The sequence below is a fragment of the Aphidius gifuensis genome, linkage group LG5, assembly GCF_014905175.1.
Source record: "Aphidius gifuensis isolate YNYX2018 linkage group LG5, ASM1490517v1, whole genome shotgun sequence".
NCBI classification, from domain to species: domain Eukaryota; kingdom Metazoa; phylum Arthropoda; class Insecta; order Hymenoptera; family Braconidae; genus Aphidius; species Aphidius gifuensis.
Genome location: NC_057792.1, coordinates 4,702,097 through 4,727,167, shown reverse-complemented (window position 1 = coordinate 4,727,167; position 25,071 = coordinate 4,702,097). Strand labels below are relative to the sequence as shown.

Genomic DNA, 25,071 nt, shown 5'->3' with positions numbered 1-25,071 from the left:
TATACACATACACCAAGCATATTGTACAGATTGAATAACAAAATATTATCTAGTTATAGGGAAGATATGTATCATCAGTGTGCACTTAAACCTCACCCATAGCGTTAAAGTTAACAAAGTGGTACGAGGTTCTTATCATGTTATGGGTATTGGTGGCTACAGTTTGGGCGTTGATGGTGTATGCCAGTGGTTTAGGGCTGGTACTTAAACCCCCTTACTCTCTCTCTCTTTCTCTCTCTCCCCCTCCCCCTTGTATTCTCTTATATGTAACCCATATTGCACCCCTCTCATTTTCATTTCATCTCTGATAGACTCTCAACTATCTACCCCGATCAGCTCTCATCTCTTACTCAAATGCTTTTCCCCTTGAAAATAAAATAAAAAAAAAAAAAAAACAAAACTTCTCATCGCTTTCCCAAAGTCTGGCTCTGACTCGTTACTTGCTAGGCTATGCATCTCCGGGTACAATAGACTACCCTCTCATATTTTATATTGTAACAATGATACCCTTATTCAACTCACTCTTTCTCTGTTTTTATTTTTTTTTTCCTTTCTATCAAACACTCACTCTCTCTCATATAGACATATATTATATATTACTACTTGTTTCTACGTATCGTTTGTGCTTGAACTCATTTACTCCTTCACAATATATACATATACAAAAATGCAAAACGTATGATGCAGTAGAAAACAATATTTCAAAATAATGTGGAATAAATCAAGAAAACACTGTGTTTGTAATATTCCAATGTCTTGAATAAATAATTATATTTTTTTTTTTTTTTTACATAATTCATTATGCCTATTTATAAATGTAAGTTATTAAAAAGCAATATTTAAACAGTTAAACTCAATAAATAATTTCTAAAAAAGTTATTTTGATATAATAATTGTCTTACAATTTTTTATTCGACTGTCTAACAAGCCAAATGGACTATGACCGTTTCCAGATTTCAATGTTATTTTTTTTCCAGTAATTAAACGAACCGAAGGATTGTTTTAAAAATTTACAGGATAATTAGAAAAAGGTTTCTTGACAATTTAAGCCTAAAAAACCTCGAAGGAAACATTTTTTTTCAAAGATATAAATTTAAGAACTCAAAAAGCACTATATATGCACTATGTCCATTTCAAGATTTCAAAGTTATTTTTTTTCTAGTAATTAAACGGACCGAAGGATTATTCTGAAAATTTACAGGAGAATCGGAGGGAAATTCCTTAATAATTTAAGCCCGAAAAATCTCGAAGGAAATATTTTTTTTCAAAGATATAAATTTAAGAACTCAAATAGCACTATGTCTATTTCACAATTTCCATGTTATTTTTTTTCTAGTAGTAGTACGGACCGAAGGATTGTTCGAAAAATTTAAAGGATAATTAAAGGAAGGTTCCTTAATAATTGGAGCCCAAAAAATTTCGAAGGAAATATTTTTTTCCAAAGATACAAATTTCAGAACCTAAATAGCACTCATATGCATTATGACCATTTCAAGATTTCAATGTTATTTTTTTTCCAGTAATTAAACGAACCGAAGAATTGCTTAGAAAATTTACAGGATAATTAGAGAAAGGTTTCTTAATAATTTGAGCCCAAAAAATCCCAAAGAAAATATTTTTTTACAAAGATACAAATTTCAGAACCTAAATAGCACTGTATGCGTTATGACCATTTCAAGATTTCAATGTTATTTTTTTTCCAGTAATTAAACGGGACGAAGAATTGTTTTGAAAAATTACAGGATAATCGAAGGAAGGTTCCTTAATAATTTGAGCCGAAAAAACCCCGAAGGAAATATTTCTTTTCAAAGATATAAATTTAAGAACTCAAACAGCATTGTTTATGCACTATGACCATTTAAAGATTTCAATGTTATTTTTTTTCTAGTAATTAAACGGACCGAAGGATTGTTCTAAAAATTTACAGAATAATAGGTTAAAAGTTTCTTAATATTTTAAGCAAAAAAAATCCCGAGAGAAATATTTTTTTTCAAAATTATAAATTTATAATGCCAAATATAGCACTATGTATATTATTTTATTAACATAAATTTTTAATAATAGCTATGTATACTTGAAATAAAATCAGAAATCATAACTAGTTTTGTTTTAGGGGATTGAACTTTGAAAAGAGGTGAAAGTGAGTAAGGGTGACACACACGCGAACACTTGAGTGCGATCGCGCGTTAAATGCGCTGCTAGGCGTATGTGGTCGCGTGTCATACGCGTGTCTTGCTATATATCTATTTTAGTTACCAGGGGGTTTATATTATATCCATAATACATTCAGACAGAAAAAAAAAAAAAAAAACAACAACGACTACAAAATGATCTCTTCGAACATGGATCATGATTCTTTTTTCTATTATTCCTAAAATAAATAAAAAAAAAACCTTCAATATTAAGAATTTCCATGATATCCCGAATTCTATATATAAAAATACTTGATAAATATTTTCTCTATAGATTAGCCCCCTTAGATTATTTACAATTTGACTTTTAAAATATTTTTTCGAAATTGCAAATGTCATTTCAAATATTTTCAAGTAAATAATCTTAAAAATTTTTCTATGTATATATAAAAGTCACTGTCAAATTTTTCAAGCACTTTATAAGCATTACCATCCTGTTAAAACGTATATATGAAAATCCGGAAAAGATAGCTGCAAACTTGCAACAATCTTTATCTCATTTCTCTTTCTCACTAATCCACAATTCATTTTTTATTTTTCAATTCACTTCAATGAGAATCAGTGGCTTTATATACGAAGTAAAAAATAAAAAAAGCATATTACTCTAGGCTGCACCAAGACAATTGCATTTACCTATCATATATACATCAGTGTAGATGAGTTCTACAATTGGCTACCTAGCAACTAAGTCTTTTGTTGTCCTTCTTCAATCTACCAAAGATTGTGTTCATCAGTGTCTGTCGTTTACTCACCCTCAGGCAATTTAAAACTTTTTCATATATATATATAACGAAAATCACAATCAGAGAGATGGCGCTATACATTCATTAACACTAGAGTGGTGTAAATATGGTTTTGCGCGCATGTGCTACAAGTTTGAAAAAAAAAACAAAAAAAAAAAGCTTCATAGTCCCGCCCCTATATGAAAGCCCAGATTTTACCCAACATACAACCCCACTATCAAACTATTGGTAGGCGGGTAAATAGTACATTATCTAACTGTATATTTAACGTTTGTATTTGTGTCATTTATATATACATGTGTTGAAGTATACCCGGATCTTCACAAACGTATCTTTCAACCCAGTATCGTTGAACGTGGTAAACCACGATGATCGACACAACGCGAACTTTAACATCATACAAACTAATTATTATTATTAATTTTTTTATATTTAAATTCATTAATAAATAGTGATTTTTTTTTAAAAGTTTATATATCAATGACTATATGACATGATATTTATATTAAATCTAGGTGTTTTTTTGAATACTTGAAATAAATTTCAAAGTTATAAATTGTGTTTAGAAGAAGAAGAAAAAAAAAACGAAATAATAATTTTAATAAATAAATTAAGCTCTATCTAAGTTGCTGAGCAATTTTAAATTTGTTTTTTTTTTTTATTTTTAATTGATTGTGATAATACGTTTGAGAACTTATTGACAAGTGGAGGTGAGAGGGGCCTTTCAAGGCCATTTAGGGGCGGTGGAGGAACCATCCACCGCCGGCGTAATGCTGGACCTCAAGAGCAGTGGAACAACTGCTAATGAATTACCTAGGACAACAGCTTTTACAAATTTATCTATGCTTTTTGCCGGTATGTCATTCAATAATTGTTTGTTATGGTAAAAAAAAAAAAAAATATTATTTTTTGTTTGCTAAATCACTGATTGAACTTGATTATATCAAATTTAATTTTTACTGTTGAAAATTATTGTTAAATAAATAAATTTGGTTAAAATTTAGTTGACAATACTAATTTTAAATTTGATTTATTTTCTATTTTTTTTTTTAATTAAAATTTATATATATATGTTATTTGAATTATTTGAAATGAAATTTATGATAAATAATATATAAAAAGCTGTTTAAACAATTTTTATAACTGATCAGTCTGTTCATTAAGCATCGAAATTATATGTATATGAAATACAATATAGATATCAAATTTAGCTACGTTAAATCTTCTTTTTGCATTAACAAATGTCAAGAAATTGGAAGCCAAGTTAATGGATACCAAAGAGAGTAAACTGAGGAAAATATTTAGGGTAAAATATTTTGGGGGTTGATAAAATTCACTAAAAGTATATAGAGGGTCATAGAAAGAAAGATCACTTGTTTGTATTGTGAATCGAACCTATGGATATATGTATTGTCTATATACTGTATATCCAATGTTATATTTAGTCCCCTCAGGGACTTCTTGAGTACACATTCGCGCCAATAACTGCCAAATGAAAATATATATCTAATCGCAAATAGACCACTGGCGATAAATTTTCAACACTATTTCCAATTTTCTTTTTTTTTTTTTTTATCCTACATCATACTGTTTTATATACTTGAATTTTTTGTTTTAAAATAAAAATAAGAAATTTATTTTGCACCGTCGCAATGCAATTTAAATGTAAAAAAAAAGCATTTCATATAACTATTCTAGATATTAAAATTAATTTTTTAAATTTACTTACAGATGCCAGCAATTCTTACAAGGGAGGCTGGAGTCACGCGGCTTCACCAGCGCCTGGACAAGGTAAAAAAAAAAAAAAATTATTAATAAAAATAATATATATAAATATTAAGCATAAGAAAAATATATAAAAAAATACATATATTATACATGATATACAAGAGCATATAAAATGCCTGAAATTTTCTAGTTTTTCAAGTGTGTTAAAAAGAAAAATATATATAAAAAATAAAAAAAATTGAAAAGACGAATGTTGGCTTATCACGAGTACTTTTCACCCTCTTTTTATCTTGCTTCTGGCATTGTATATGGTTGGATGGTTTGACTGTAAGTAAAATAAAAAAACAAAAAAAAAAAAAAAAAGAGGTTTTAGGAGGGTGTTGGATAGTGTTGGTGCGGTCGGTCGACATAACAGTTGGAAGTCATAGGGCGTGGGCGTCCCGGCGCTTTGTGGCGCGTTGAACCGCGGCCCTTTTGTCGTCGCAAAGCACCCTCTCATCCCTCTTCCACCTTCTTTTTCTCCCATTGCCACCTCTTTTGAAACTAACTATATATACCTCTCAGAGGCTGATATGAAAAATCAACCAACATCATGCAAGAGAACTGAGTCAAGCTTGCAGACTAAAAAATACCAGCGACAATATTCAGGGTGATTTATTCTAGCTTAAGGATGTTTTTTTTTTTTTTTTTTTTTTAAATAAAAGCTCTGTCCACCATTGATGATGTTAAACATACTATACAATTGTATAAGCCTCCGGCAAAATGAGGATCCAAGTGTTGATATACCTGAACAATCATCTGTTTTTGATGTCAATTTTGCCCAAGGGTTAAAAGAAAATTTAATTCCAACACAAAGAATAATATATATACTTGATTTATCAAGCGTTATGAAGGGTGTCACATGGTAAAATTAAATATTAAAAAAATTTAACTATAAAAACCATCAAAAATAAAATTTAAATCTCATATTTAAATAATATTTTTTGCTTTCATTTTAAAATAGCAATAATAAAAATAAAATAAAAAAACAATAATTCAGGTAAATTTAAAGGCCTACTATTTTATATTCTTAAATCACAGTACAAGCGAGGGTTAAATGATCATATAGACCAATCAAAGAGGGCATAAAAAATGATGGCAAACTCTCTTGCCTGTTTGGAATAGTTATTAGCGTGGGTGTCAAGGTAAGCTACCTGAGGGGGATCTTAGCTAAGCGATCAAACTACCATACATATATATATACTGTGTATCAATATTATATATACACATATATTTCATGATATAAGTAAATACTACGCATAGTAAAGTTTTCGACTGACTTTTGATTCGAATAGCGTCGATATTATTATGGCACTGAAGTGGTTTACGCGCCATGAAGTTTTGTTTTACTATACGCCTAACTGATTACAGTCACACAATTAATAGAATCACTTATAATTTAAAATCACATTTATATTTTGATCACATTATGTGATTTATTTTTGATCACATTTCAATTTAAAATACTTTTATATTTTGATCACATTATGTGATTATTCTATCAATGTGATCATAAATAAATCACATAATGTGATCTATATGTGATTTAAATTAGAAGATCATATTTTTGATCATTATGTGATTTATTTATTGATCACATTGATAGAATAATCACATAATGTGATCAAATAAATATAAAAGTATTTTATTAAAATGTATCATAAATCACACAATGTGATCAAAAATATAAATGTGATTTTAAATTATAAGTGATTATTTTGTCATAATTATAGTGCTGAGCATGCAGCTGCGCATTCATCAATTTAATTTAGTCTACGTTCATGAATTAATAAAACAAAATTTATTCCATGGCGCGTAAACACACAATGTGACGCTATAATGATAATTATCGACGCTCGATCATTGGTCAATAAAACGTTAATAAAGTCAAGCGTCGTGACAAACTGTAACATTTACTATAAAATGAACGTATATAGTGATTTACGCTTCATCCTGTATATAAAAAATCTGACGAGACAGTCACGCGATTTTCAAGGCAAATGTTTAAGTGGTCCTGGTTTGGCACGCGCCACTCGTAATTATTTCAGCACTATATAGCCTGAGAAATTTTTTATTTTTTCACTAGTCACGCAATTTATATACTTTTTTTTTTTTTTTTTCTTCATTTTTATATATACATTCGGTATTCATTAAGACATAAAATTTTTTATTTTTTAAACAACTTTTATATTATTCATAGAACAATAATAATAATAATAATAGTGTCAACACTAATCAAGAATTGACTTAAAAAATTTCATGATAAAAAAAATAAAGAATAGAAAAGCAATGAAAATGAATAAATGACGTGAAATGGAAAACCGGTGTGCGGAGCGTGTAAGCATATTGGTATGGGGTCATTGAAAGAGTATAAGGGTGGAGGGTTATATGTCGGGCGTCATAAGGGGGGTACAAGAGGGGGTCAACATGATGTTGGGAGGGTAAGGTCTATCGTTGGCTATATTATGTCTCCGGTAGTACATACATGGTCACGTGCCAATGCGTGACACATTTACGCATGGCCAAGCAGATTTCTTTTACTTTTTTATTTTTTTTTTTTCATATTTTTTCCTTCTTTATTTTTTCTACTATTACTTTCTTTATTCATATCCGTGTATATCACTTCACTTCCTCCTTCTATGCTTTAATATTTTTTTTTTTTTTTATTTCTGTTATCATTCTTTTTTATTTTTCGATTTGCTTTCTTCGTTGTGAATGCAACATCGGACGAGTGAACACACTGGGTAAGGATAAGGGTAGAAATGAGGATTTTAACCAAGGGGGGGATTGTGTTTCCACTTTGAAAGTCGTCGTCGTCGTTGACGTTTCATCCGTTGAAGACTACTGAACAACTGATTGACCAGTCGTTGGCTTAAACTAAGTTAACTTTTAAAGAAATCGATATGTATGTCCTGATTTAAAAAAAAAATATTAAACTCAATATTTTCTTGTTTTATTTTGTATAGTTATATTTTTTTTTTATTCATTTAATGATAAATGAGTTTAGGGGAATTTTTTATGTTTGAAAATAACGTTGTCTGATTTGTAAATAACGTAGTTGAAACAATCACAGTCACACATGTTATGTATAATTTAAAAAACCAATTTAAATTTGTCTATACATACATATAGGCAGATATATTTAAATATGTAAATCATTTATTTTATGTGTCTGTAGAAAAAAAAAAAAAAAAAAGATTGACCACCTTATATGTATTTTTTATTTTACCTAATACATACATGGTGTGTTTTATAACCGTAACATAATAATATATACAGATGCAGTTGGTTTAGCATATCACAAGAGGGTTCTTTGTGGCTTAAAACATCGCGTGTTGCATTAAATTCAACACATTTTACACAGGTCAAACGATAGATCAGTAACTTCCAAAGTCCAAGAGTGCGTGACGACCAAGTTTTCTCTTTTTTTTCTTTTATTTTTTTGACCCTTTTCAAATTGTTTATATATACATACACCTATATCCATAATTTTTCCATAAATTATAAAAAAATCCAGTTAATAAAAATCAACTCTATGACTCAGTTGAAATTTAAAAAGAAAAAAAATTATAATAAATCATAAATCCATTTTCCGTTGACAAGCTTTATAAACAAGTAAAGAAAAAAAAAAAAAAAGCCAGAGGCTAATAAGTCTAATAACACATCATCAACAACTAATGTCCAAAATCACTGACAAAATAGCAGTTGTACTTTCTAACCTTAAACAATTGAATTTCACAAATGATGAAGGGTCCATCGGGGTCCGCCGCAATCAGTCTACTAGCCCCAAAGGCATCAATCGCCACTTGAACCCCTCTGATCATTTTTTTTCTTCTTCTTCTTTATTTATTATTATCTATCAAAAAAAATATAAAAATTCTCCCTTTCATCCTTTCCTTTGTTTTGCTTTTTTTTTTTTTTCGACATGAGTAGTATAGACAACTCTCAAACTAAATCCAACTAGTGGTGTGTGTCATGAAAATAACTTTGACATCTTTTCAAAAGCGTGTGTATTGTCAAAGTCTTTACTATCAAGGCATTCACAAGCAATTACACTAGGCGGAGTAATCCCGTTAGGTATTACAACACATTCATTCACACATAAAACACATCCCCCTTTTTTTAAATTTCTTATTTTGTAGTAGTGACTTGTAAACTTCAAGTGTAAAGGATCAAAGGATCCTATACTACTGTATTCCGCACTGTCGCATATTTCACTTCAGACACACAGAAGCATATTATCATGTAAAAAAAAAATACTTGCTACGTTTAATTTTAAAAACAAAATCATTTTGACAAAAGAAAAATGAAAATTTTTTTTCTAAAAAACAATTTACAGCTATTGCAAATTAGTTTTTGTTTAATAATACTGATTTTTAATTTTGAAACTATTTGATGATGAACGTTATTATTGATAACAAAACTGCAATACATGTAATATACAAGTTTACAATTACATTTCAAGTCATTGAATTTGTAATCAGTTGTCAAAGCTTTGAGCATGGTTGATTAGCTGTGAGTATTATTGGCTTTCAATGACTGGACATCAATGGTATAGTAATTGATGAAGTTATGATCGATCACCCCTATATAACGATTACAATTTATATATATATCTGTGTATATATTGAACAACATTGGGGCTTGAAATTCTCTTTGGATTCTATTGCCGTCGGATAGTGAGATATATGCTTGAGGCAAAACTGCGAATTGGCCATGGCTATACAGAAGGAAATGAAAATTAAGGAGCATTGTCAAGAGACTCCAAAACAGATTTTCTCACTCTGATATTTTATGAGGGTATTGTACGTGACTAACATCAAATTATCTTACACTCGTCATATATATATTATACGATATTTTTATAATATGAAAATTCAAGTTTTTTTTATTTGCAAAATATGCGTGCAAAATTATATTTAAAAAAAAAAAGTTAAACCACATTGAAATTTTAGAAAAAAAAATGTTAATTTAATATTTAAAAAATTTAATATTAACATTTTATTAAATTTAAAAATACCCTGCTATTTTTGGAATTAATTTTTTTGAAAAAAAATTATAATTTCGATTTGATATATGAATTTTTGAAAAATATAAAATGACCATTCTATGGTATTTCTTAAATTTCTGCACGAATGCCAATGTAGGGTAGAAACCAAGCACTTGTAAGGGTCTATGTTTGCTTACATGAAAATCCTTTCTAGCTAATTCTAACGCTTCAATTCATTCAAGCTCGTCTCTTTGCCAATCCACCAGTTTGATCTTATTTTTTTTTTTTTTCCTTTTATCACTTTCTTTTATCATCTTTGTATACCAAACTAAATATACATATATATATACTAGCCTAACGAATATAGCCTAAGACTTGTTTGACTTCTTGTCACTTTGAAAAAATAAACATGTGAATTTTTTCGAAAGTAAATATATATTTTTTTTTGTTATTGTAAATATATACTAAAAAAATTATATATTGAATTTTTTATTTATTTTATCTATAGGTTACGGCAGTGGCCTGTCCAAATCAGCACTGGACACACACTCACATCTCAGACAACCCGGTAAGTTTAAAAATAAAAAATATCAAAATATATTTATCATAAAATACAGCAAATATAAATATATTTTGACATTAAATCATTTTGTAATAAACAATAAATTTTTGATGATGCGTAACACAAAAATCTGAACGTATTGTCAATTCAATAGACTAAAAATAAAATGACCCCCTGCGATTACATTGATCGTTAACCCCACAACCCCTCTTACACATTATTTTTTTATTTACATTTGATTTATTAAGTTGAATTTTTATTTAAAAAAATTTTTTATAAAGTTAACTTATTTTAATTGTTTTTTTTTTTAGTTTATTCTTTTATTTATTTATTTATTTATTTGTGGATTTCAGATTTGTTTGGTTGGATATTTTCCCCTTGGTAAATTACAATCCAGACAAATTGTTATCCAACCACACCCTTCTACTGTTGTCGTTATTAACTTGTAAGTGAATTACCGCTTGATCGAGGGCCGATCGTATGGAATTTACTAAACCTCATTTCGATATATATACAACCTTTGAAATCTTTACTGATCTTTGAAATAGCTGATGTTTTTTTGTTCTTCATCTTATTCTTTATTTTATTATATTTTTTTTTTTCGTATTTATATTTGTAATTCAATCATTATTTTCTTTTATTATATACAAGAAAAATTATGAGCTTCAATTGAATACCATTAATTTAAAATTCTTCTATCCATTTTTTTTTTATCAATAAATATCTTGAAATTATTTTTAAATAATATATTAGTTTTCATTCCTCATATATAAATACATTTCAACGATATATATGTCGTTTTTTTTTTCTATTTCAAATACAATCTTTTTAATATATAATTTTTTTTTTCTTTTTATATATTATTTGTGATAAGACAATATGAATTGGTTACGATATAATCTGACAGGCGTTCGTTGGCACTCATGTACATTGAATGTTTCAATTGAAATTATTATGATCCAAACGAACTTCACTATTTCCATTGTCAGGGTTGCGATTATATATCTTTTGTATGTTGACTGTAGGGTCCTCGTGAAACATGGTAGTTGTAAGCGACGCTGATGACGCATTGTAAAGCTCTCGAGAGTGAGCAACGAGAAATTTGGAAGGGCTAAATAATAATAATAATAATAAAAAGACTAAAAGAAAAAAAAAAAAAAGATAGTCAAAAGAGTCGAGATTTATAAGTACCATATAATAAATAGGTATATTTTCTCTCAAATATATATTTGTCAAATGAAATAATTGTTAAATATGATGCTTGATAAAATTACCGTACTATTGTTTTATTTTTTGGCTCTTGTAAAATTTATATATAAATTTTAAAAAAAAATGTATTTAATAATTTAGAATTTATTTATTTATATTTATTTCATATATAATTGTTAATTTTTTTTTAGATCCATATCAAATGTTTGGTGCAACCAGTAGTCGACTTGCAAGTTCTGGCTCTGGTCAAATACAATTATGGCAATTTTTATTGGAATTATTATCAGATTCAAGTAATGCAGCTTGTATTACGTGGGAAGGTACAAATGGTGAATTTAAGCTGACAGATCCTGATGAAGTTGCAAGACGTTGGGGTGAAAGAAAATCAAAACCCAATATGAATTATGACAAATTATCGCGAGCTTTAAGGTAAATTATATTTTATTTCTTTTTAGTGTTGCCGCGATACGATACGATACGATAATCCAGTCATTATCGTATCGTATCGTGAAATTTTCACGAAATTATCGTATCGTCGAATGCATTATCGTATCGTATCGTCGATGTCATGACTATCGTCAAAATTATCGTCGACATTATCGCCGATAATATCGACGAGATTCTCCACGATAATCTTGTTACTATTGCGAAATTGTCGTGAATATGATGATATTTTTGTAATTATTACGAGAATATCGTGAATATGACGAAATTCTTGTAAATAATTTAAAATTACATTTTATAAAACTAATTAATTGGCAAAAGAATTGAGAACCCTTGAAATCCACTCCCTACCCTTTTTTGACAGTTTCAAAAATTCCTATTTTTTTTTCTAGACTTGCTGAGTACAACTAATAAATTACGAGGATAGCAACTCTGCGATAGACAAAAATCAAAACACTTAAAATCATTGACAAAAATTAAAAGCCTAAAATTATCTTTGATTTGTTTAAAAATTCCCATTTTTTTTTCTAGACTTGCTGGGGTCCTACAAAATTTAATAAAAAAAAAATTACGAGGATAGCTCATTTCCATCATAGTCGGAAAAATGAAAAACAGCTAAAATTTACTCTCTACCCTTATTTGACGGTTTCAAAAATTCTCATTTTTTTTCTAAGTTTGTCTAGGTCCTACACAATTTAATAAAGAAAAAATAACGAGGATAGCTCAACTCTGCCATAGACGAAAAAATTAAAAACACTTAAAATCATTGACAAAAAAATTGAAAACCCTTAAAATCCACTCCCTACCCTCTTTTGACGGTTTCAAAAATTCCCATTTTTTTTTCTAGACTTGCTGGGGTTTTACACAATTTAATAAAAAAAAATCTACGAGGATAGCTCATTTCAAATTTTTGACGTTATTATCGTGAGGAAATTCTCGTATCGTCTCGCCATATCGTCACGATGAAAATTTGGATTATCGTATCGTCTATCGTGATTATCGTATCGTATCGTATCGTATCGTGATTATCGTCTATCGCGGCAACATTATTTCTTTTTTAAAAAACATTTATAGTGATTTTGTTTTTGCTATTATTATATGAGATAAAAATATAAGAGAGGGTCAGAGACAAATTTCAATCATCTCCAAATGGTAAATAAAATTTTTGTAATATCAGAGAGAAATCGTTTGTCCATGTTCACTGAAAATTTCTAGCAAAGAGGCGGAGGCTATTATTTTTCGATCAGTTTCCCCGATTTGATTACCCACCCGTCGTGCTTTTACTCTATCATCGTCTGCATTTATCGTTTATTTTATTTTATTTTTTTTTATCTATCTATACATTTAGCTTTTTACTCGGTGACAATTTTCACCCTGATGCTATATACCACCCATTTTTAACTGACACAAAAAAAAAAAAAAAAAAGTAATGGGCTCAGTTATATTTGCGTTTCTTGCTTTTCCGTTGGCGTGACGATAATTGCTCGATATTCCAACACCATCGCATCACCATATAAATCCGTAATAAAATTTCATTTTTCATTAAATAATAAATCAATAAAATATGGGGAAATAAAAATATTAACGAATTAAAGTTGATTAGTTTATCAACAAAAAAAAAAAAGAAATAGAAAAATTTATTCAAAGTCGCAAATGATAATAAATTTTGACTAAAAAAATAAAAATTATTATTCATTATTTATAATTTAAAATAAAAATAATAAAATTAGTTTAAATTTATCTGATTTTAGGTACTATTATGACAAAAATATCATGACAAAAGTACATGGTAAAAGATATGCATATAAATTTGATTTTCAAGGATTAGCAGCAGCAACACAACCAGCAGCTGCTGATCCAGCAGCATATAAATATCAAAGTGAATTATTTATGTCAGGTTATGGTCATGCTAAGTTAAATTTAATGCCACCACCAGCAGCATCAGTATCTGTTTCAGTACCTGGTGGTTTATTTCAATCAGCATCAAGTTATTGGTCAAGTCCTGGAGCAAATTTATACGCTGGACATCATACAGCTTCAGGTCACGTGCCACCACATCTTGGCACTTATCCTCATTACGCATGACCCACCCCTGAACATTGGGGTGCACTTGGTACACCACGTTAAAATACAATTCTTAAAATTTTAAATTTTTTTTTTTAAAAAAATAATAAACAAAGCACATTTTAACTCAAGTAATAACAAAAAAAAAATTTTTTTAAATCATTATATACACAGCGACAAAAAAAAAAAAGATGAAAATTAAATTATTTAATATTTTTATTTGCTTGTTTATATAAATTATTATGATTATTATTATTTTTTTTTTTTTGTACGTAATAAAAGAAAAAAGTGCCATACTCAAATTGTGTGCCATATTATTCACTTGAACAAAATCTCAAAGTGAATTGTCAAAAAAGAAAAAAAAGGAATTTACATTTGTAAATATGATAATGATTTAAAATGGCGATTATAGTTTTTTTTTTATATTCCATAAAAAAATGTATTATTAATTTAATTGTTTTTTAATATTATTAGCATCATCGTTATATATTTTTTTCCTTGTTTTAACTGTGTATGAATATTAAGTAATAATTCCGTTGCAAATATGGATAAAGCTAAAATTGATTGGTGTTTTTTATTTTTTATTTTTTTTGAGATTAGCTGATGATGAATGTATACGCATGCGTTTATTTAAGTATCGAATTTTTAATGTTGTAATAAAAAATCATTACACCATCAAGGACAATATTGATTTAAAATATTTTGTTAAATATCATTTGTCTAATTTTTTTTAAAAAACACCAATCACTGTGTCTGACTATATCAAGTGTTTATCACTTGATATTATTGGAACAGCGATATTTTATGAATGCGTGCAGCAAAAAATTGTATATATACTAATTAATATAAACGTGATGTTAGTCGATTTTTTAAATAAACAAAAAAAAAATCAATCTAATAATTTTACAATTAGAAGAAAGAAAAAAAACGATAATGTGAAAATAAATTTTATCAAGGAACTCTTATTTTCAAAACTGTTTTTTTTTTTTTTTTTTTGTTAGTGATAATTGATGAAAATAACTGTTAATAATAACAGAAGATTAAAAAAAAATAATACTTTAATTATAAGTAAATTATAAATAATATATATGTATTGTAAATTAATTTTTAAATTAATTGTTATGTATTTATGGAGGAATACACAGTCTACTTTTAATAAGTGAAAAAAAAAAAAAAGGATGAGGGTGACACACTCTCTAACATTAGCAAAACCAAAAAATGATATTAATTAATATATCTGAATTATCATAAAATTTATTTGTTGTTAACTTAGTTTAATTTTTTTATTTTAAATTTGTTTTTTTTTTTTCAATTGTAAAATCAGCTTTTATTTTATTATTCATGTATATTTATTTTTTATATATTAAATATAATAATTACATCAAAATTATCTCAACTCAAAAGTGAATTGTAAATATAGAAAAATCATAAAGCTTTTTGAGTGAGAAAAAAAAAATATTATAATAAAAAAAATAAAGTGGACACCCTCTTCTGAAAATCAGAAAATTAAAAAAAAAAACCAAAAAAAAAATTGTACCTCTGTCAAACTATTACTCTCAAGTTATAGTATCTATCATACAAAAAAAAAAATAAAAAATATAATCAAAACTAATCAAAAACAAATAAAAATTCCCTACGAATTAAAAATCCTTTTAGTAAACAAAAAAAAAAAAATATGTTATAAAAAAAAAATTAAGAGAAACTGATAAAATGTAGATCGGGTGTTTTTATGTTTAGCTTAGGTGAGTAGCAATGGGCATCTAGTCTAAAAAATAACATCAATTAATATTCAAAAAAAAAAATGAATAAATTATTATAATAATATTAATAATAATGATGAATAAAATAAAGTACATAAAATTAAATAATTAAAAGACATTGCTCCATTGTTTATTAAAGTGACAAATTTTTTTAAAAAATCTCAAACATGTCTTCATATCGTTAAACGCAATTACTGCATTTTCTTTTTTTTTTTTCCATCATCCATATAAAGAACAAAAAAGCTATATTAATTTTTCAAAATTAATTTAATAAACAATTAGAAAAAAAAAATTATTTCTATGAAATATTTTCTAAAAAAAAAAAATGACAAAAATATTGCGAAAAAAAGAAGGGATAAATCGGTATAGGTCACCATCGTCACCGGTTGGCGAATTGGTTGCCATGGTAAAGCTGAAATTGTGTAATGGTGGTGATGAGGTGATATATACGTGATAAATAGAAGGAGGGAAAATAAAGTTAGTAAAATTTAGAGAGAGGGAATTGAGAGGGTGAAAAGCTCTGGTTGCGTTGGTCGCTAGGTAGGGCGTTACTAACTGATAAAATTTTACCCCCACTTTTAAATATATATATATGAAATTTTCGTGGTAGACAAGAAAAGCTCTAAGCCTCACCCTGTTATGGATGATAGCTTGGTAAGCTAATCGATTTCTCATAACCAATCAGAACATGACCATCATATTTCTTTTATGCCCAACAAAATTTTTTTTTTTTTTTCTCTTTTTTACAACTACCAACATCACCATGAGCTTTTAACAATCATCTCTACCTACAATCCACCAATCATAACACAAACAAAATACACAAATATATGAAAAAAAAAATAAAATAAATAAATATATATATGCAAGGAGTGTCTATGACAAATAGTCAGACTTCAAAAATTTTATTAATATTTTTTTCGAATTTTGTTTTTATATTTATTATATTATTATTTCAATTAATTATATTTGTTTATATATAATATATTAAATAACATTTACTGTGTATATTAATTATTAAAAAATAATTTTATCTGTCACATGTAACTGTGTCTATCGGTGTGATTTAACAACTTAAAAAAAAAAAAAAAAAAGTTTTTAAGATTTAAAAATTTATAGTATTACGATAATAATAATAATTATAACAATAAAATTTAATGATAATGAAGCTAATGGTTAAATTGTGTGTATGAAAATTTGAGAAAAAAAAAAAAAAAATAGTGAATCATTTTAATTTTTTGTTCTATTTTGAAAAATTGCTGAGTGAAATTAAATGGATTTAAGTGTATGATTGTTAATTCGAAATTCGATTATACAAAAGTGCAATAAACTGTTCACGAAAGAATGATAATTATAGTTTTCAAAAAATATAGTTATTATTATCATCATGATAATAATGAAAATTAATGTGAGAATTTTCGGTGGACAATAAAAAAATTGAATGATAGTATAAAGCTATATGTATTTAAAAAATTATCTATCACCTATTTTATTTTTCAGGTATTCCTTTTTATAATTTTTCAGGATGATAATTAATTTTTTTTCGATGGACAATAGAAGAGATGTAATGTTAAAAATAAATAATTATATATTTAAAGATATAAACAAATTATTTATCAAACATTAATTCTAAATATCGTCATGAAAATTTTTATTGTTTCAGATAGCTCATGAATCGTAAAAGAGCTTTTATGTCGTTTTAAAATTATTAATATACTTTAAATATTTATAAAGCTGATTTTTTGTCTATTAAAAAAAAGTGGGGTTTCTATTGCTAATAACACAGAGACTTTGGATTTATACTAAAGCTTTTTAAATCAATCAGCATTTCTACTTGTTATAAAAACAATACTCTATTTTTAAATAATAATAAAATATTAAAAAAATAAAAATCTTTTAATAATACTTAATAAATTCAAGGGTCTATCATAACGTAATAAAATTATCATAAGCAAAAAAAAAAAGTCATTATAAATTCACAGACAAAACCCAAATGAGTTCAGTAAAAAATACTTTTTTTATTGGCTATAAAAATTAAAGACTGGTGATGTGAGAGCTGGATAAATTAGTCAATAAATTATGGTAAATAATTCATCAATAAAATAACAAAAACATAACGATATTTTCGACAATTATATTTGTAAATTATAATTTAATAGCATAATAATAATCAGTGATTCAGAAGGAAGACAAATGAAGTCATTTGAATAATAATATTATAAAATTTTAAAAAATATATTTTTTTAGCTAGAAAAGTATTTTTTATTTTTATTTATAAAAAATATTAATTACTTTATGTTGAAACTATAATTACATTATTTTTGACATAAAGTATTATTTTTTATCTATTAAATCATAAAATTTCAACATAATTAATCAAAAAAATAATTCATTTATTGTTTGAAGAGATTAAACTAAATGTAAAAAATAAATACAAATTTTATTTGATAATCCCTTGATATTTTTTCGATATGTTTTAGATGATCCAGTATTTAATTAAAAAAATAAATATTAAATTAAATTGTATTATAGTACATACAATAAAGACCATAAATAAGATAAACAGCAAAAACAATTGTACCAACAATGATAAATGATTTTGTATTTTCTTTTCTTAAATTTTTAAGTTGTGCATCATTTTTTTTTAAAACTTCTTTAACTAATTCTAATTCTTTTTCAAGACGTTCACGACGTTCACTAGTTAATAATTGTGTTGCTAAATTTTTTTCAATTACATCAACTCGATGTAATGAATCCTTGAGACAATCTTCAACAACTTGCATCTATAAGCAAAAAGTATAATAATAATAAAATCTTTAAACTAAATATCTATATAAATTTAAAAAGTCTAATTTATTTATTTAATAGTTAATTAACTAACCTGTGACATTATTGTTTTTTTTTCTTTGATGTCATCACTTGGAGATTTATTTGAATTAGTCATGTTGTTTTAATTTGTCCCAAGAAGAGAATTATTAAAAATCTTTAATTAAATGTTTATTAGAAAAAATTTATCAAACACTTTGTTGTACTTGAAAAAATACTGAGTTTGACATTACTTGTTACTTGTTTTATTTACAACTGTAAAAGTCTAGCACATGCAAACGTCATCATGAAATGCACACTCAATATAGAAAGTATACTCTCAACAAAATCTCGACAACAATTTATAACGTCATCCATAGTTACAGATCAAGACTAAAAACTAGTTAGAGATCGTCCTTGTCATAGGTAGAACTCGTGAATGAAAGTTCTATCTATGACAAGAACGATTTCTATCTAGTCTTGATCTATAACTGTCTATAACTATGATGTTATACAAATTGTTGTCGAATTTTTGTTGCCTCCAGGAGACTTTTACGGTTGTAAATAAACAAGTAACAAGTAATTTCAAAGGCATTATTTTTATAAATGACGTTTAAAAAAACATAAACTTGGAAAAAGTAAAATAAAATATTTACTTACCAAAAAAAAATTAAACACTTGATTTTTTTTTTACTCCAAATCTTCAAATAACACATTGTAAAAAAAAATAAAATATGATGTTGCGCTTAAAGCAGCAAATTTAAATGGATTTAATAATAAACTAATTATCTTTTCTATGTACACCGGTGTAAATGATAACGATAACGATACGAGTGATATATTCAATTATCACATAATACATAGATCAAGGTTGAAAAAAAAAAATGCAGAATGACCGAAAGAAATAAAATAAATTCAATTATATAAATAAAATTATTAATTAAATAAAATCCTACCTTTTAAACGGATGTTCATCTTCCCACGTTGATCATCAAAATTGCTCAGGATACTGCACTCCATGAAGACCAGATGATGATGTACTCCATGTAGTTCATGTGATGATTCAACCTCATCATCAACAGGTTCAATAATGAAACACAAGCACTACACAACTCACTACACTCCACTACACATACAAAACTATGATCATCATCACTTTTCACCAAAACTTTTTCAAATATACTTTTCACTACTTTTCATAACCACTTGTAAGTGTAAAAAAAAATAATAACACATATTGACTTGTATTGTTTATAAAGCACTTAATGTTGATATAATTATTGACTTGATAATAAAATTTTTGTTATGATTTGAAAGTGGCAAGAGAGTAGAGACCAATTTCAAAAGAAGATCTCAAATTGTCTGTTGAGTGTTGAGTTGATAATATACACGTCGTTGCTATTGAGGCAAGCGCTCTGATAGAGGCAAGCTCTTCAGTAGAGGCGGTATATTCTTTTATACGCACGAACCCAACATGTTATGATTTATGAGCAACATCAACTGTTTTCCAATGACTCTTTCAATGAATAAATTGGTAAATGTTGAACAATAACAACAACAAGTGGTACATTAGATAGAGTCTAAGAGTCATTGATACCAGAACCATGTGATGTTATTAATTGCTCCAGTAAAAGATTGATAAAATCATATTAAATAACTCATAAGGTGTTGGATTTCATTTAAACTTGACATTCTTTGAATTCAATTGAACATGCAGCATGTACATAATCAAGTAATGATTTTTCATTATCATTGTTGAAGCATACGTATATCAAGTCTTGATGATTGGTTTTTATTCATTTTGTTGCTGGTTCAAGTGTACTGGTAGAGGATTGTTAATAGTTTATAAACAATTTGATTCATTTTTAACGATCACTTGATAGCGCAAATTCAAATCAACGACGTACTTTATGACACTTTTAACACTATAACCATTTGCTTGCTATTGTTCATGTTGTATTTTAAACATTTTAGTCCTGGTTGTTGTAAATAAAGCAGTCTCTTTTCATTGTTTAAATATGATGTTACATGTATTGGCAAAACGAATGTTTTAGCCATGAATGAATTTGATGCAACTGTAACAATAAATTATCAAATTATTATTGGATAAATAGCTTGATTTATAAATAAATAAAATAAAACAACTTACTGTACTCAAAAACCATCTTGGCTACAATGACAAACCATTTTTGTCATTTGTTTAGTCTCATTTTGAACAATGTTTTTTAATTAATTGCAAAAGCACATCAGATTTTTACCAACACTTCTTGTTATGTATCTATAAACAATAAAAATATTAAATAAACATTATGTTATACATATTTTTTAAATTGGAGTAATTATTAGCAACAAAAAAAGAGTAAATGAAAGTGGCATTATTAAATTAATAATAAAATAACAAATTAATAAATAAATAATAATTAAACAAATAAATAAATATTGAATGTATAAAAAATAGATAAATAAATAATAAATAAACAAATAGACAGTAAAAAATTGAGTCTCAAAATGAATAAATGGACACTAAACATTGACAATGAAAACTGACAAAGTCCTCAAACAATGGAAAATTAATATTGAAATAATTCATATTTTTTTGATTGTTATTAACAAAAAAACCATTGTTATACAACAAGGATGCTACAACAATGCTATATATAACAAATATTTATAAATATTTATAAACAAATTGATAATCTTTTTGTTTTTGTAAAAAAAATGACAATCTAACCTCAAATTTATATTTTTTTTTTTTGACACAATTTATGATAAAAATAACGTAATTATGTTTTTTTATGCACTAAATAATTAATAACAATAAAAAAACATAATATTTACATACCATTTGTCCATTATTTAACAAATAAATAGCTGCCTTTGTCAGCTCCAAAAGCTTTGACATGTCCATTAATTTTGGCCAAAATTCACAAAAGTCAGCAATAATTTATATCACATTTTGTTCAGAATAATTTAATTAATCGATTTATTAACAATTTATAATTAATTAACAATTATTATTGCAAAAAAAAGTGTAAAAAGTCACAACACTGAACAACACAAGTTTTCTCTCTAACAAAGGCGCGGCCATTTTGGATTTCGTCGCGCCATCTAGCTGACAAATTACCGACTAATATTTGTTGATAAGTAGAATTTTACTTATCGACAATTTTAAATTTAAATAATAATAATAATAATAATAATTGATAAATAATTAATAAATTATAATTAAATAAAACGACAAACTCATGATATTTTAGTTTGTACTGATAATATTATAATCATTTTTAGTTTCATTTAAATTTTGTGCTTTAGCCAAAGACAGATAATACAATGAAATATAATGATATAAAAAGTTTTTAATATTGGATTATACTATAAACTGAATAACATGGACCTGTTATTGTCATAAAATATTTTTTATTTTTATCTTTACCTGATCATTATTATGATTGAAATTATAAAAATACTTGTCATCATTTAATGTTGATAAACTTGATGATTTTCTTGCAAATATTTACGTTTATATTTCTATAATTCAAATACAAACATTGAATAACTTTATATAAACTATGAATTAATTTGTGTAAAAAAATGACAAAGTGGTCTCAATATTTCAGTAATAGTCTGTACACACCATGATTGACCAATTAATTTTTGTCGCTTAGTTGCACTCAGATTATTAACATCAGTATAATGACGTGGAAGACTAAATATTTCTTCAAGTTCAGTTGTCCATAAACAATCATACTCTTCATTCATTAATACTGGCTTTAAAGCTTTTGTTCCTTCAAAAAAAATAAACATACTTTTAACATATCTATATAAATTCAACAAAATAAAATTTATGGAAATGACAATTAATATTACCTTGTTTCAATGACTTGAGCTGAGTTGTAACTGTTCTAATTTTTTTAACAAGTGCATAACGATTACAATTTGGTGCCAATACATCCTGTAGATCTTTTGATAATTTTATTGAATTTGACAAGGGTATATTATTCCAGTAATATCTTGGTCGATGTTGTGGTGAATAAAATGACGAATCTATTAAATCTGGTTCACATCCAAGATTTCTATAAATAAAAAAAGTTTTAATTTATTATTTTTTTTTCTTTATTTTTCAATTGTATTTTTATAATTACTTATTAATATCTTGTTTATATTCTTCTGGCATTGATGCAACATTTTCAAACATCCAAAATAAATGTCTGTCGATATTTAACGTCTCTAGGATTTTTTTAATTCGACAAAATTCAAAAAATAATACACCAGTACCATTTGGATCTGAAATTGTTGAATGAATAATTATTTAAATTAATTTAAAAAATAAATTAAATCATTACCATGTAGTCCACGACGTTTTGGATTAACCAAACTCAAATCATTACATGGTGAACCACCAATCAACAAATCAATTGGTAAAATTTGACGTATTTTTTCTTCTGTAATATTTCTAACATCACCAAGACGAGTTATTAAATTTCCATTATTAACTAAACTAACTAATTCAGCATCAGGATCAATTTCACTTGCATAATAACACTCAACATCAAGTCCAAGTTTATTTAATGCCAAAAAACCTATAACAATTTGTTGCTTTTATTTAAAGTTTGTAATTTATTTTTAAAAAAAGTATAAATACCTGTGCTTATTCCATCAAACAATGATAAAACTCTTATTTTATTTTTTTTATTATTAAAACGTTTCAAGCAAGATGACATTGTTTCATGGCTTGTTTTAAATAATTCAAATATATTATTTTTCCAATCAATTCGTGGTTTTATTATTGAAGATTTAATAAATATTTTATTTGTCTCACATAGATAACAATTCCATGGTTCACATTTTAATATTTTTTTGTATGATTTTGGAGATATCAGGTATTTTAAACAAGACATACAGTAAACTCTGGATGAATAAAAAAGCATTTAATTTTATAAATTATTTAAAATATTTTTTATATTTTTTTAAACTTACCTAGGACAGTCTGGATTACCACACATTACAACTGTATCAGTTCCAGCACAAACAGTACAAAAAAACTGTTAAAAAAATTATTAAATATAATTAATAATAAAATTGTAAATAAAATATATTCAATGAAATAAATACTAACACATTTTCCATCATCATCATAAGCAAATATTGTTGGTTTATATTTAACCAAACAAACTTGACATAATTTACCATCAAAATATGGATGATTTATCAAGCTTTCATCATAATTTTCTAAACACATTAAACATAATTCATTGATATTTGCTTTTCCAACTTTTACAAGTTCTAATTTTGAGCTATTTTTAATATCATGCTCTCTAACATCAGCAGTTGTACATTTTGTTATATGTTTTTTTAATTCTGATTGTATTTTTTGTGAATATTTTATTGTTTCTAATAATTGTGTTGTTAAATTTCGTTTTGTTAAATTAACTCTTGATGATTTTGGTTTTTTTGACCAATCAAATATACTTTGCAAAGTCCAGCCTTCAGTTTTAACTCCATAAAATTCACAATAATCCTTTGAAAAATAAATTAATTTTTAATTAGTACTTTTATTTATTTATAATGTATATTTTTTAATTTACCAGAGAAGCTTGAAATATTCCTTTTTTATAAACATCTCGTTTAGATTGTTTAATAATTGGCTCAAGTTTTTTAATTCCTTTTTCAAAATTCATTATACACTTGTGATTAACTTGTGATAATGTATAATCACCATACCACATTATCCATTGACATCCAAATTTTGGTTCTTGCATACCACAATCATGATAATCTGTAATAACACCTGGCCACCATATTTGTCCTGCAATTTTACCCCAAACAATTGTACCAATTTTTTGAAATTTTAAATGCAAAACATCAGTAGAACTTTTGTCATTTTGTTTATTGACTGACGAGCTTTTTTTATCATCAATTTTTAATTTTTTATTATTGCTTTTTTGTTTATTTAATGCTTGACTTGCAATGCTTTTATTAGAATTTAATTCTTTATTTTTTAATTTCAATTGATCTAGTTTGTTTTTTATTTCCAATGGATATGGATAAAAAATTATATCATCATGGTTTTTTAATTTTAAATATATTCTTTTTGACCACGTTTCATATGGTTTTGTAATTTTATCATTCAATCTTTCACCCAGTTCCTAAAAAAAAAACAATTAATATTTAATATAAATTATTCAATAATATAAATATGAATTTATGATAAAATACTTTAATCATTTCATCAAATGAATGTCCAAGTTTTCTTGTTTTTCCATTTAATATATCAGCAAGTCTATCAGTTGAACCTTCATAAAAAATTTTAACTTGTGTATTTTTTAGTTGAGATATTTTTCCTTCACCAAGCCAAAAAATCCAAATTTTAACTGGATCCTCAAGCATTCCAATGTCGTCAGGATCAACCACCAGACCTTTAATTCATAAATAATTCATGGATTTTTTTTCCAGACACATAAAAACGTTAAAAAGAAAATATTTATTTTATCTTTTACTCAAATACCTGGCCACCATCCTGTACAGTTACCCCAAA

The 25,071-nt window shown here is 26.3% G+C and overlaps 3 protein-coding genes across 4 annotated transcripts in view; 1 reads left to right on the top strand and 2 right to left on the bottom strand.

Annotated features, from left to right (window-relative positions):
* Positions 1–14,060, top strand: part of LOC122857074 (transcriptional regulator ERG homolog) — a 28,736-nt gene extending 14,676 nt beyond the window's left edge. For both annotated transcript variants that reach the window (XM_044159057.1, XM_044159058.1), the window contains exons 3-6: positions 4,667–4,726; positions 10,201–10,260; positions 11,655–11,892; positions 13,659–14,060. In XM_044159057.1, the coding sequence (XP_044014992.1) occupies positions 4,667–4,726; positions 10,201–10,260; positions 11,655–11,892; positions 13,659–13,992 (692 nt within the window). In that variant the 3' untranslated portion in view covers positions 13,993–14,060. The remainder of the gene's footprint in view (positions 1–4,666; positions 4,727–10,200; positions 10,261–11,654; positions 11,893–13,658) is intronic.
* The window catches only part of LOC122857069 (protein SCAI), a 46,756-nt gene extending 25,145 nt beyond the window's left edge, over positions 1–21,611 (bottom strand). The window contains exons 1-4 of the mRNA XM_044159052.1: positions 21,379–21,611; positions 20,686–20,814; positions 19,493–20,611; positions 4,665–4,717 (exon numbers count right to left, since the gene is read on the bottom strand). The gene's annotated coding sequence lies outside the window, so the exon portion shown is untranslated. The remainder of the gene's footprint in view (positions 1–4,664; positions 4,718–19,492; positions 20,612–20,685; positions 20,815–21,378) is intronic.
* Positions 21,612–22,071: 460 nt separating this feature from the next.
* On the bottom strand, positions 22,072–24,938 carry LOC122857077 (DNA (cytosine-5)-methyltransferase 3A-like). The gene is made up of 9 exons (XM_044159062.1): positions 24,753–24,938; positions 24,122–24,682; positions 23,653–24,054; positions 23,514–23,578; positions 23,179–23,444; positions 22,880–23,116; positions 22,679–22,820; positions 22,404–22,609; positions 22,072–22,321 (listed from the first exon to the last, which is right to left on the bottom strand). Exons 1-9 carry the CDS (start codon positions 24,921–24,923, stop codon positions 22,104–22,106), a joined length of 2,268 nt encoding a protein of 755 aa, XP_044014997.1. The 5' UTR covers positions 24,924–24,938; the 3' UTR covers positions 22,072–22,103.
* Positions 24,939–25,071: the final 133 nt, after the last annotated feature.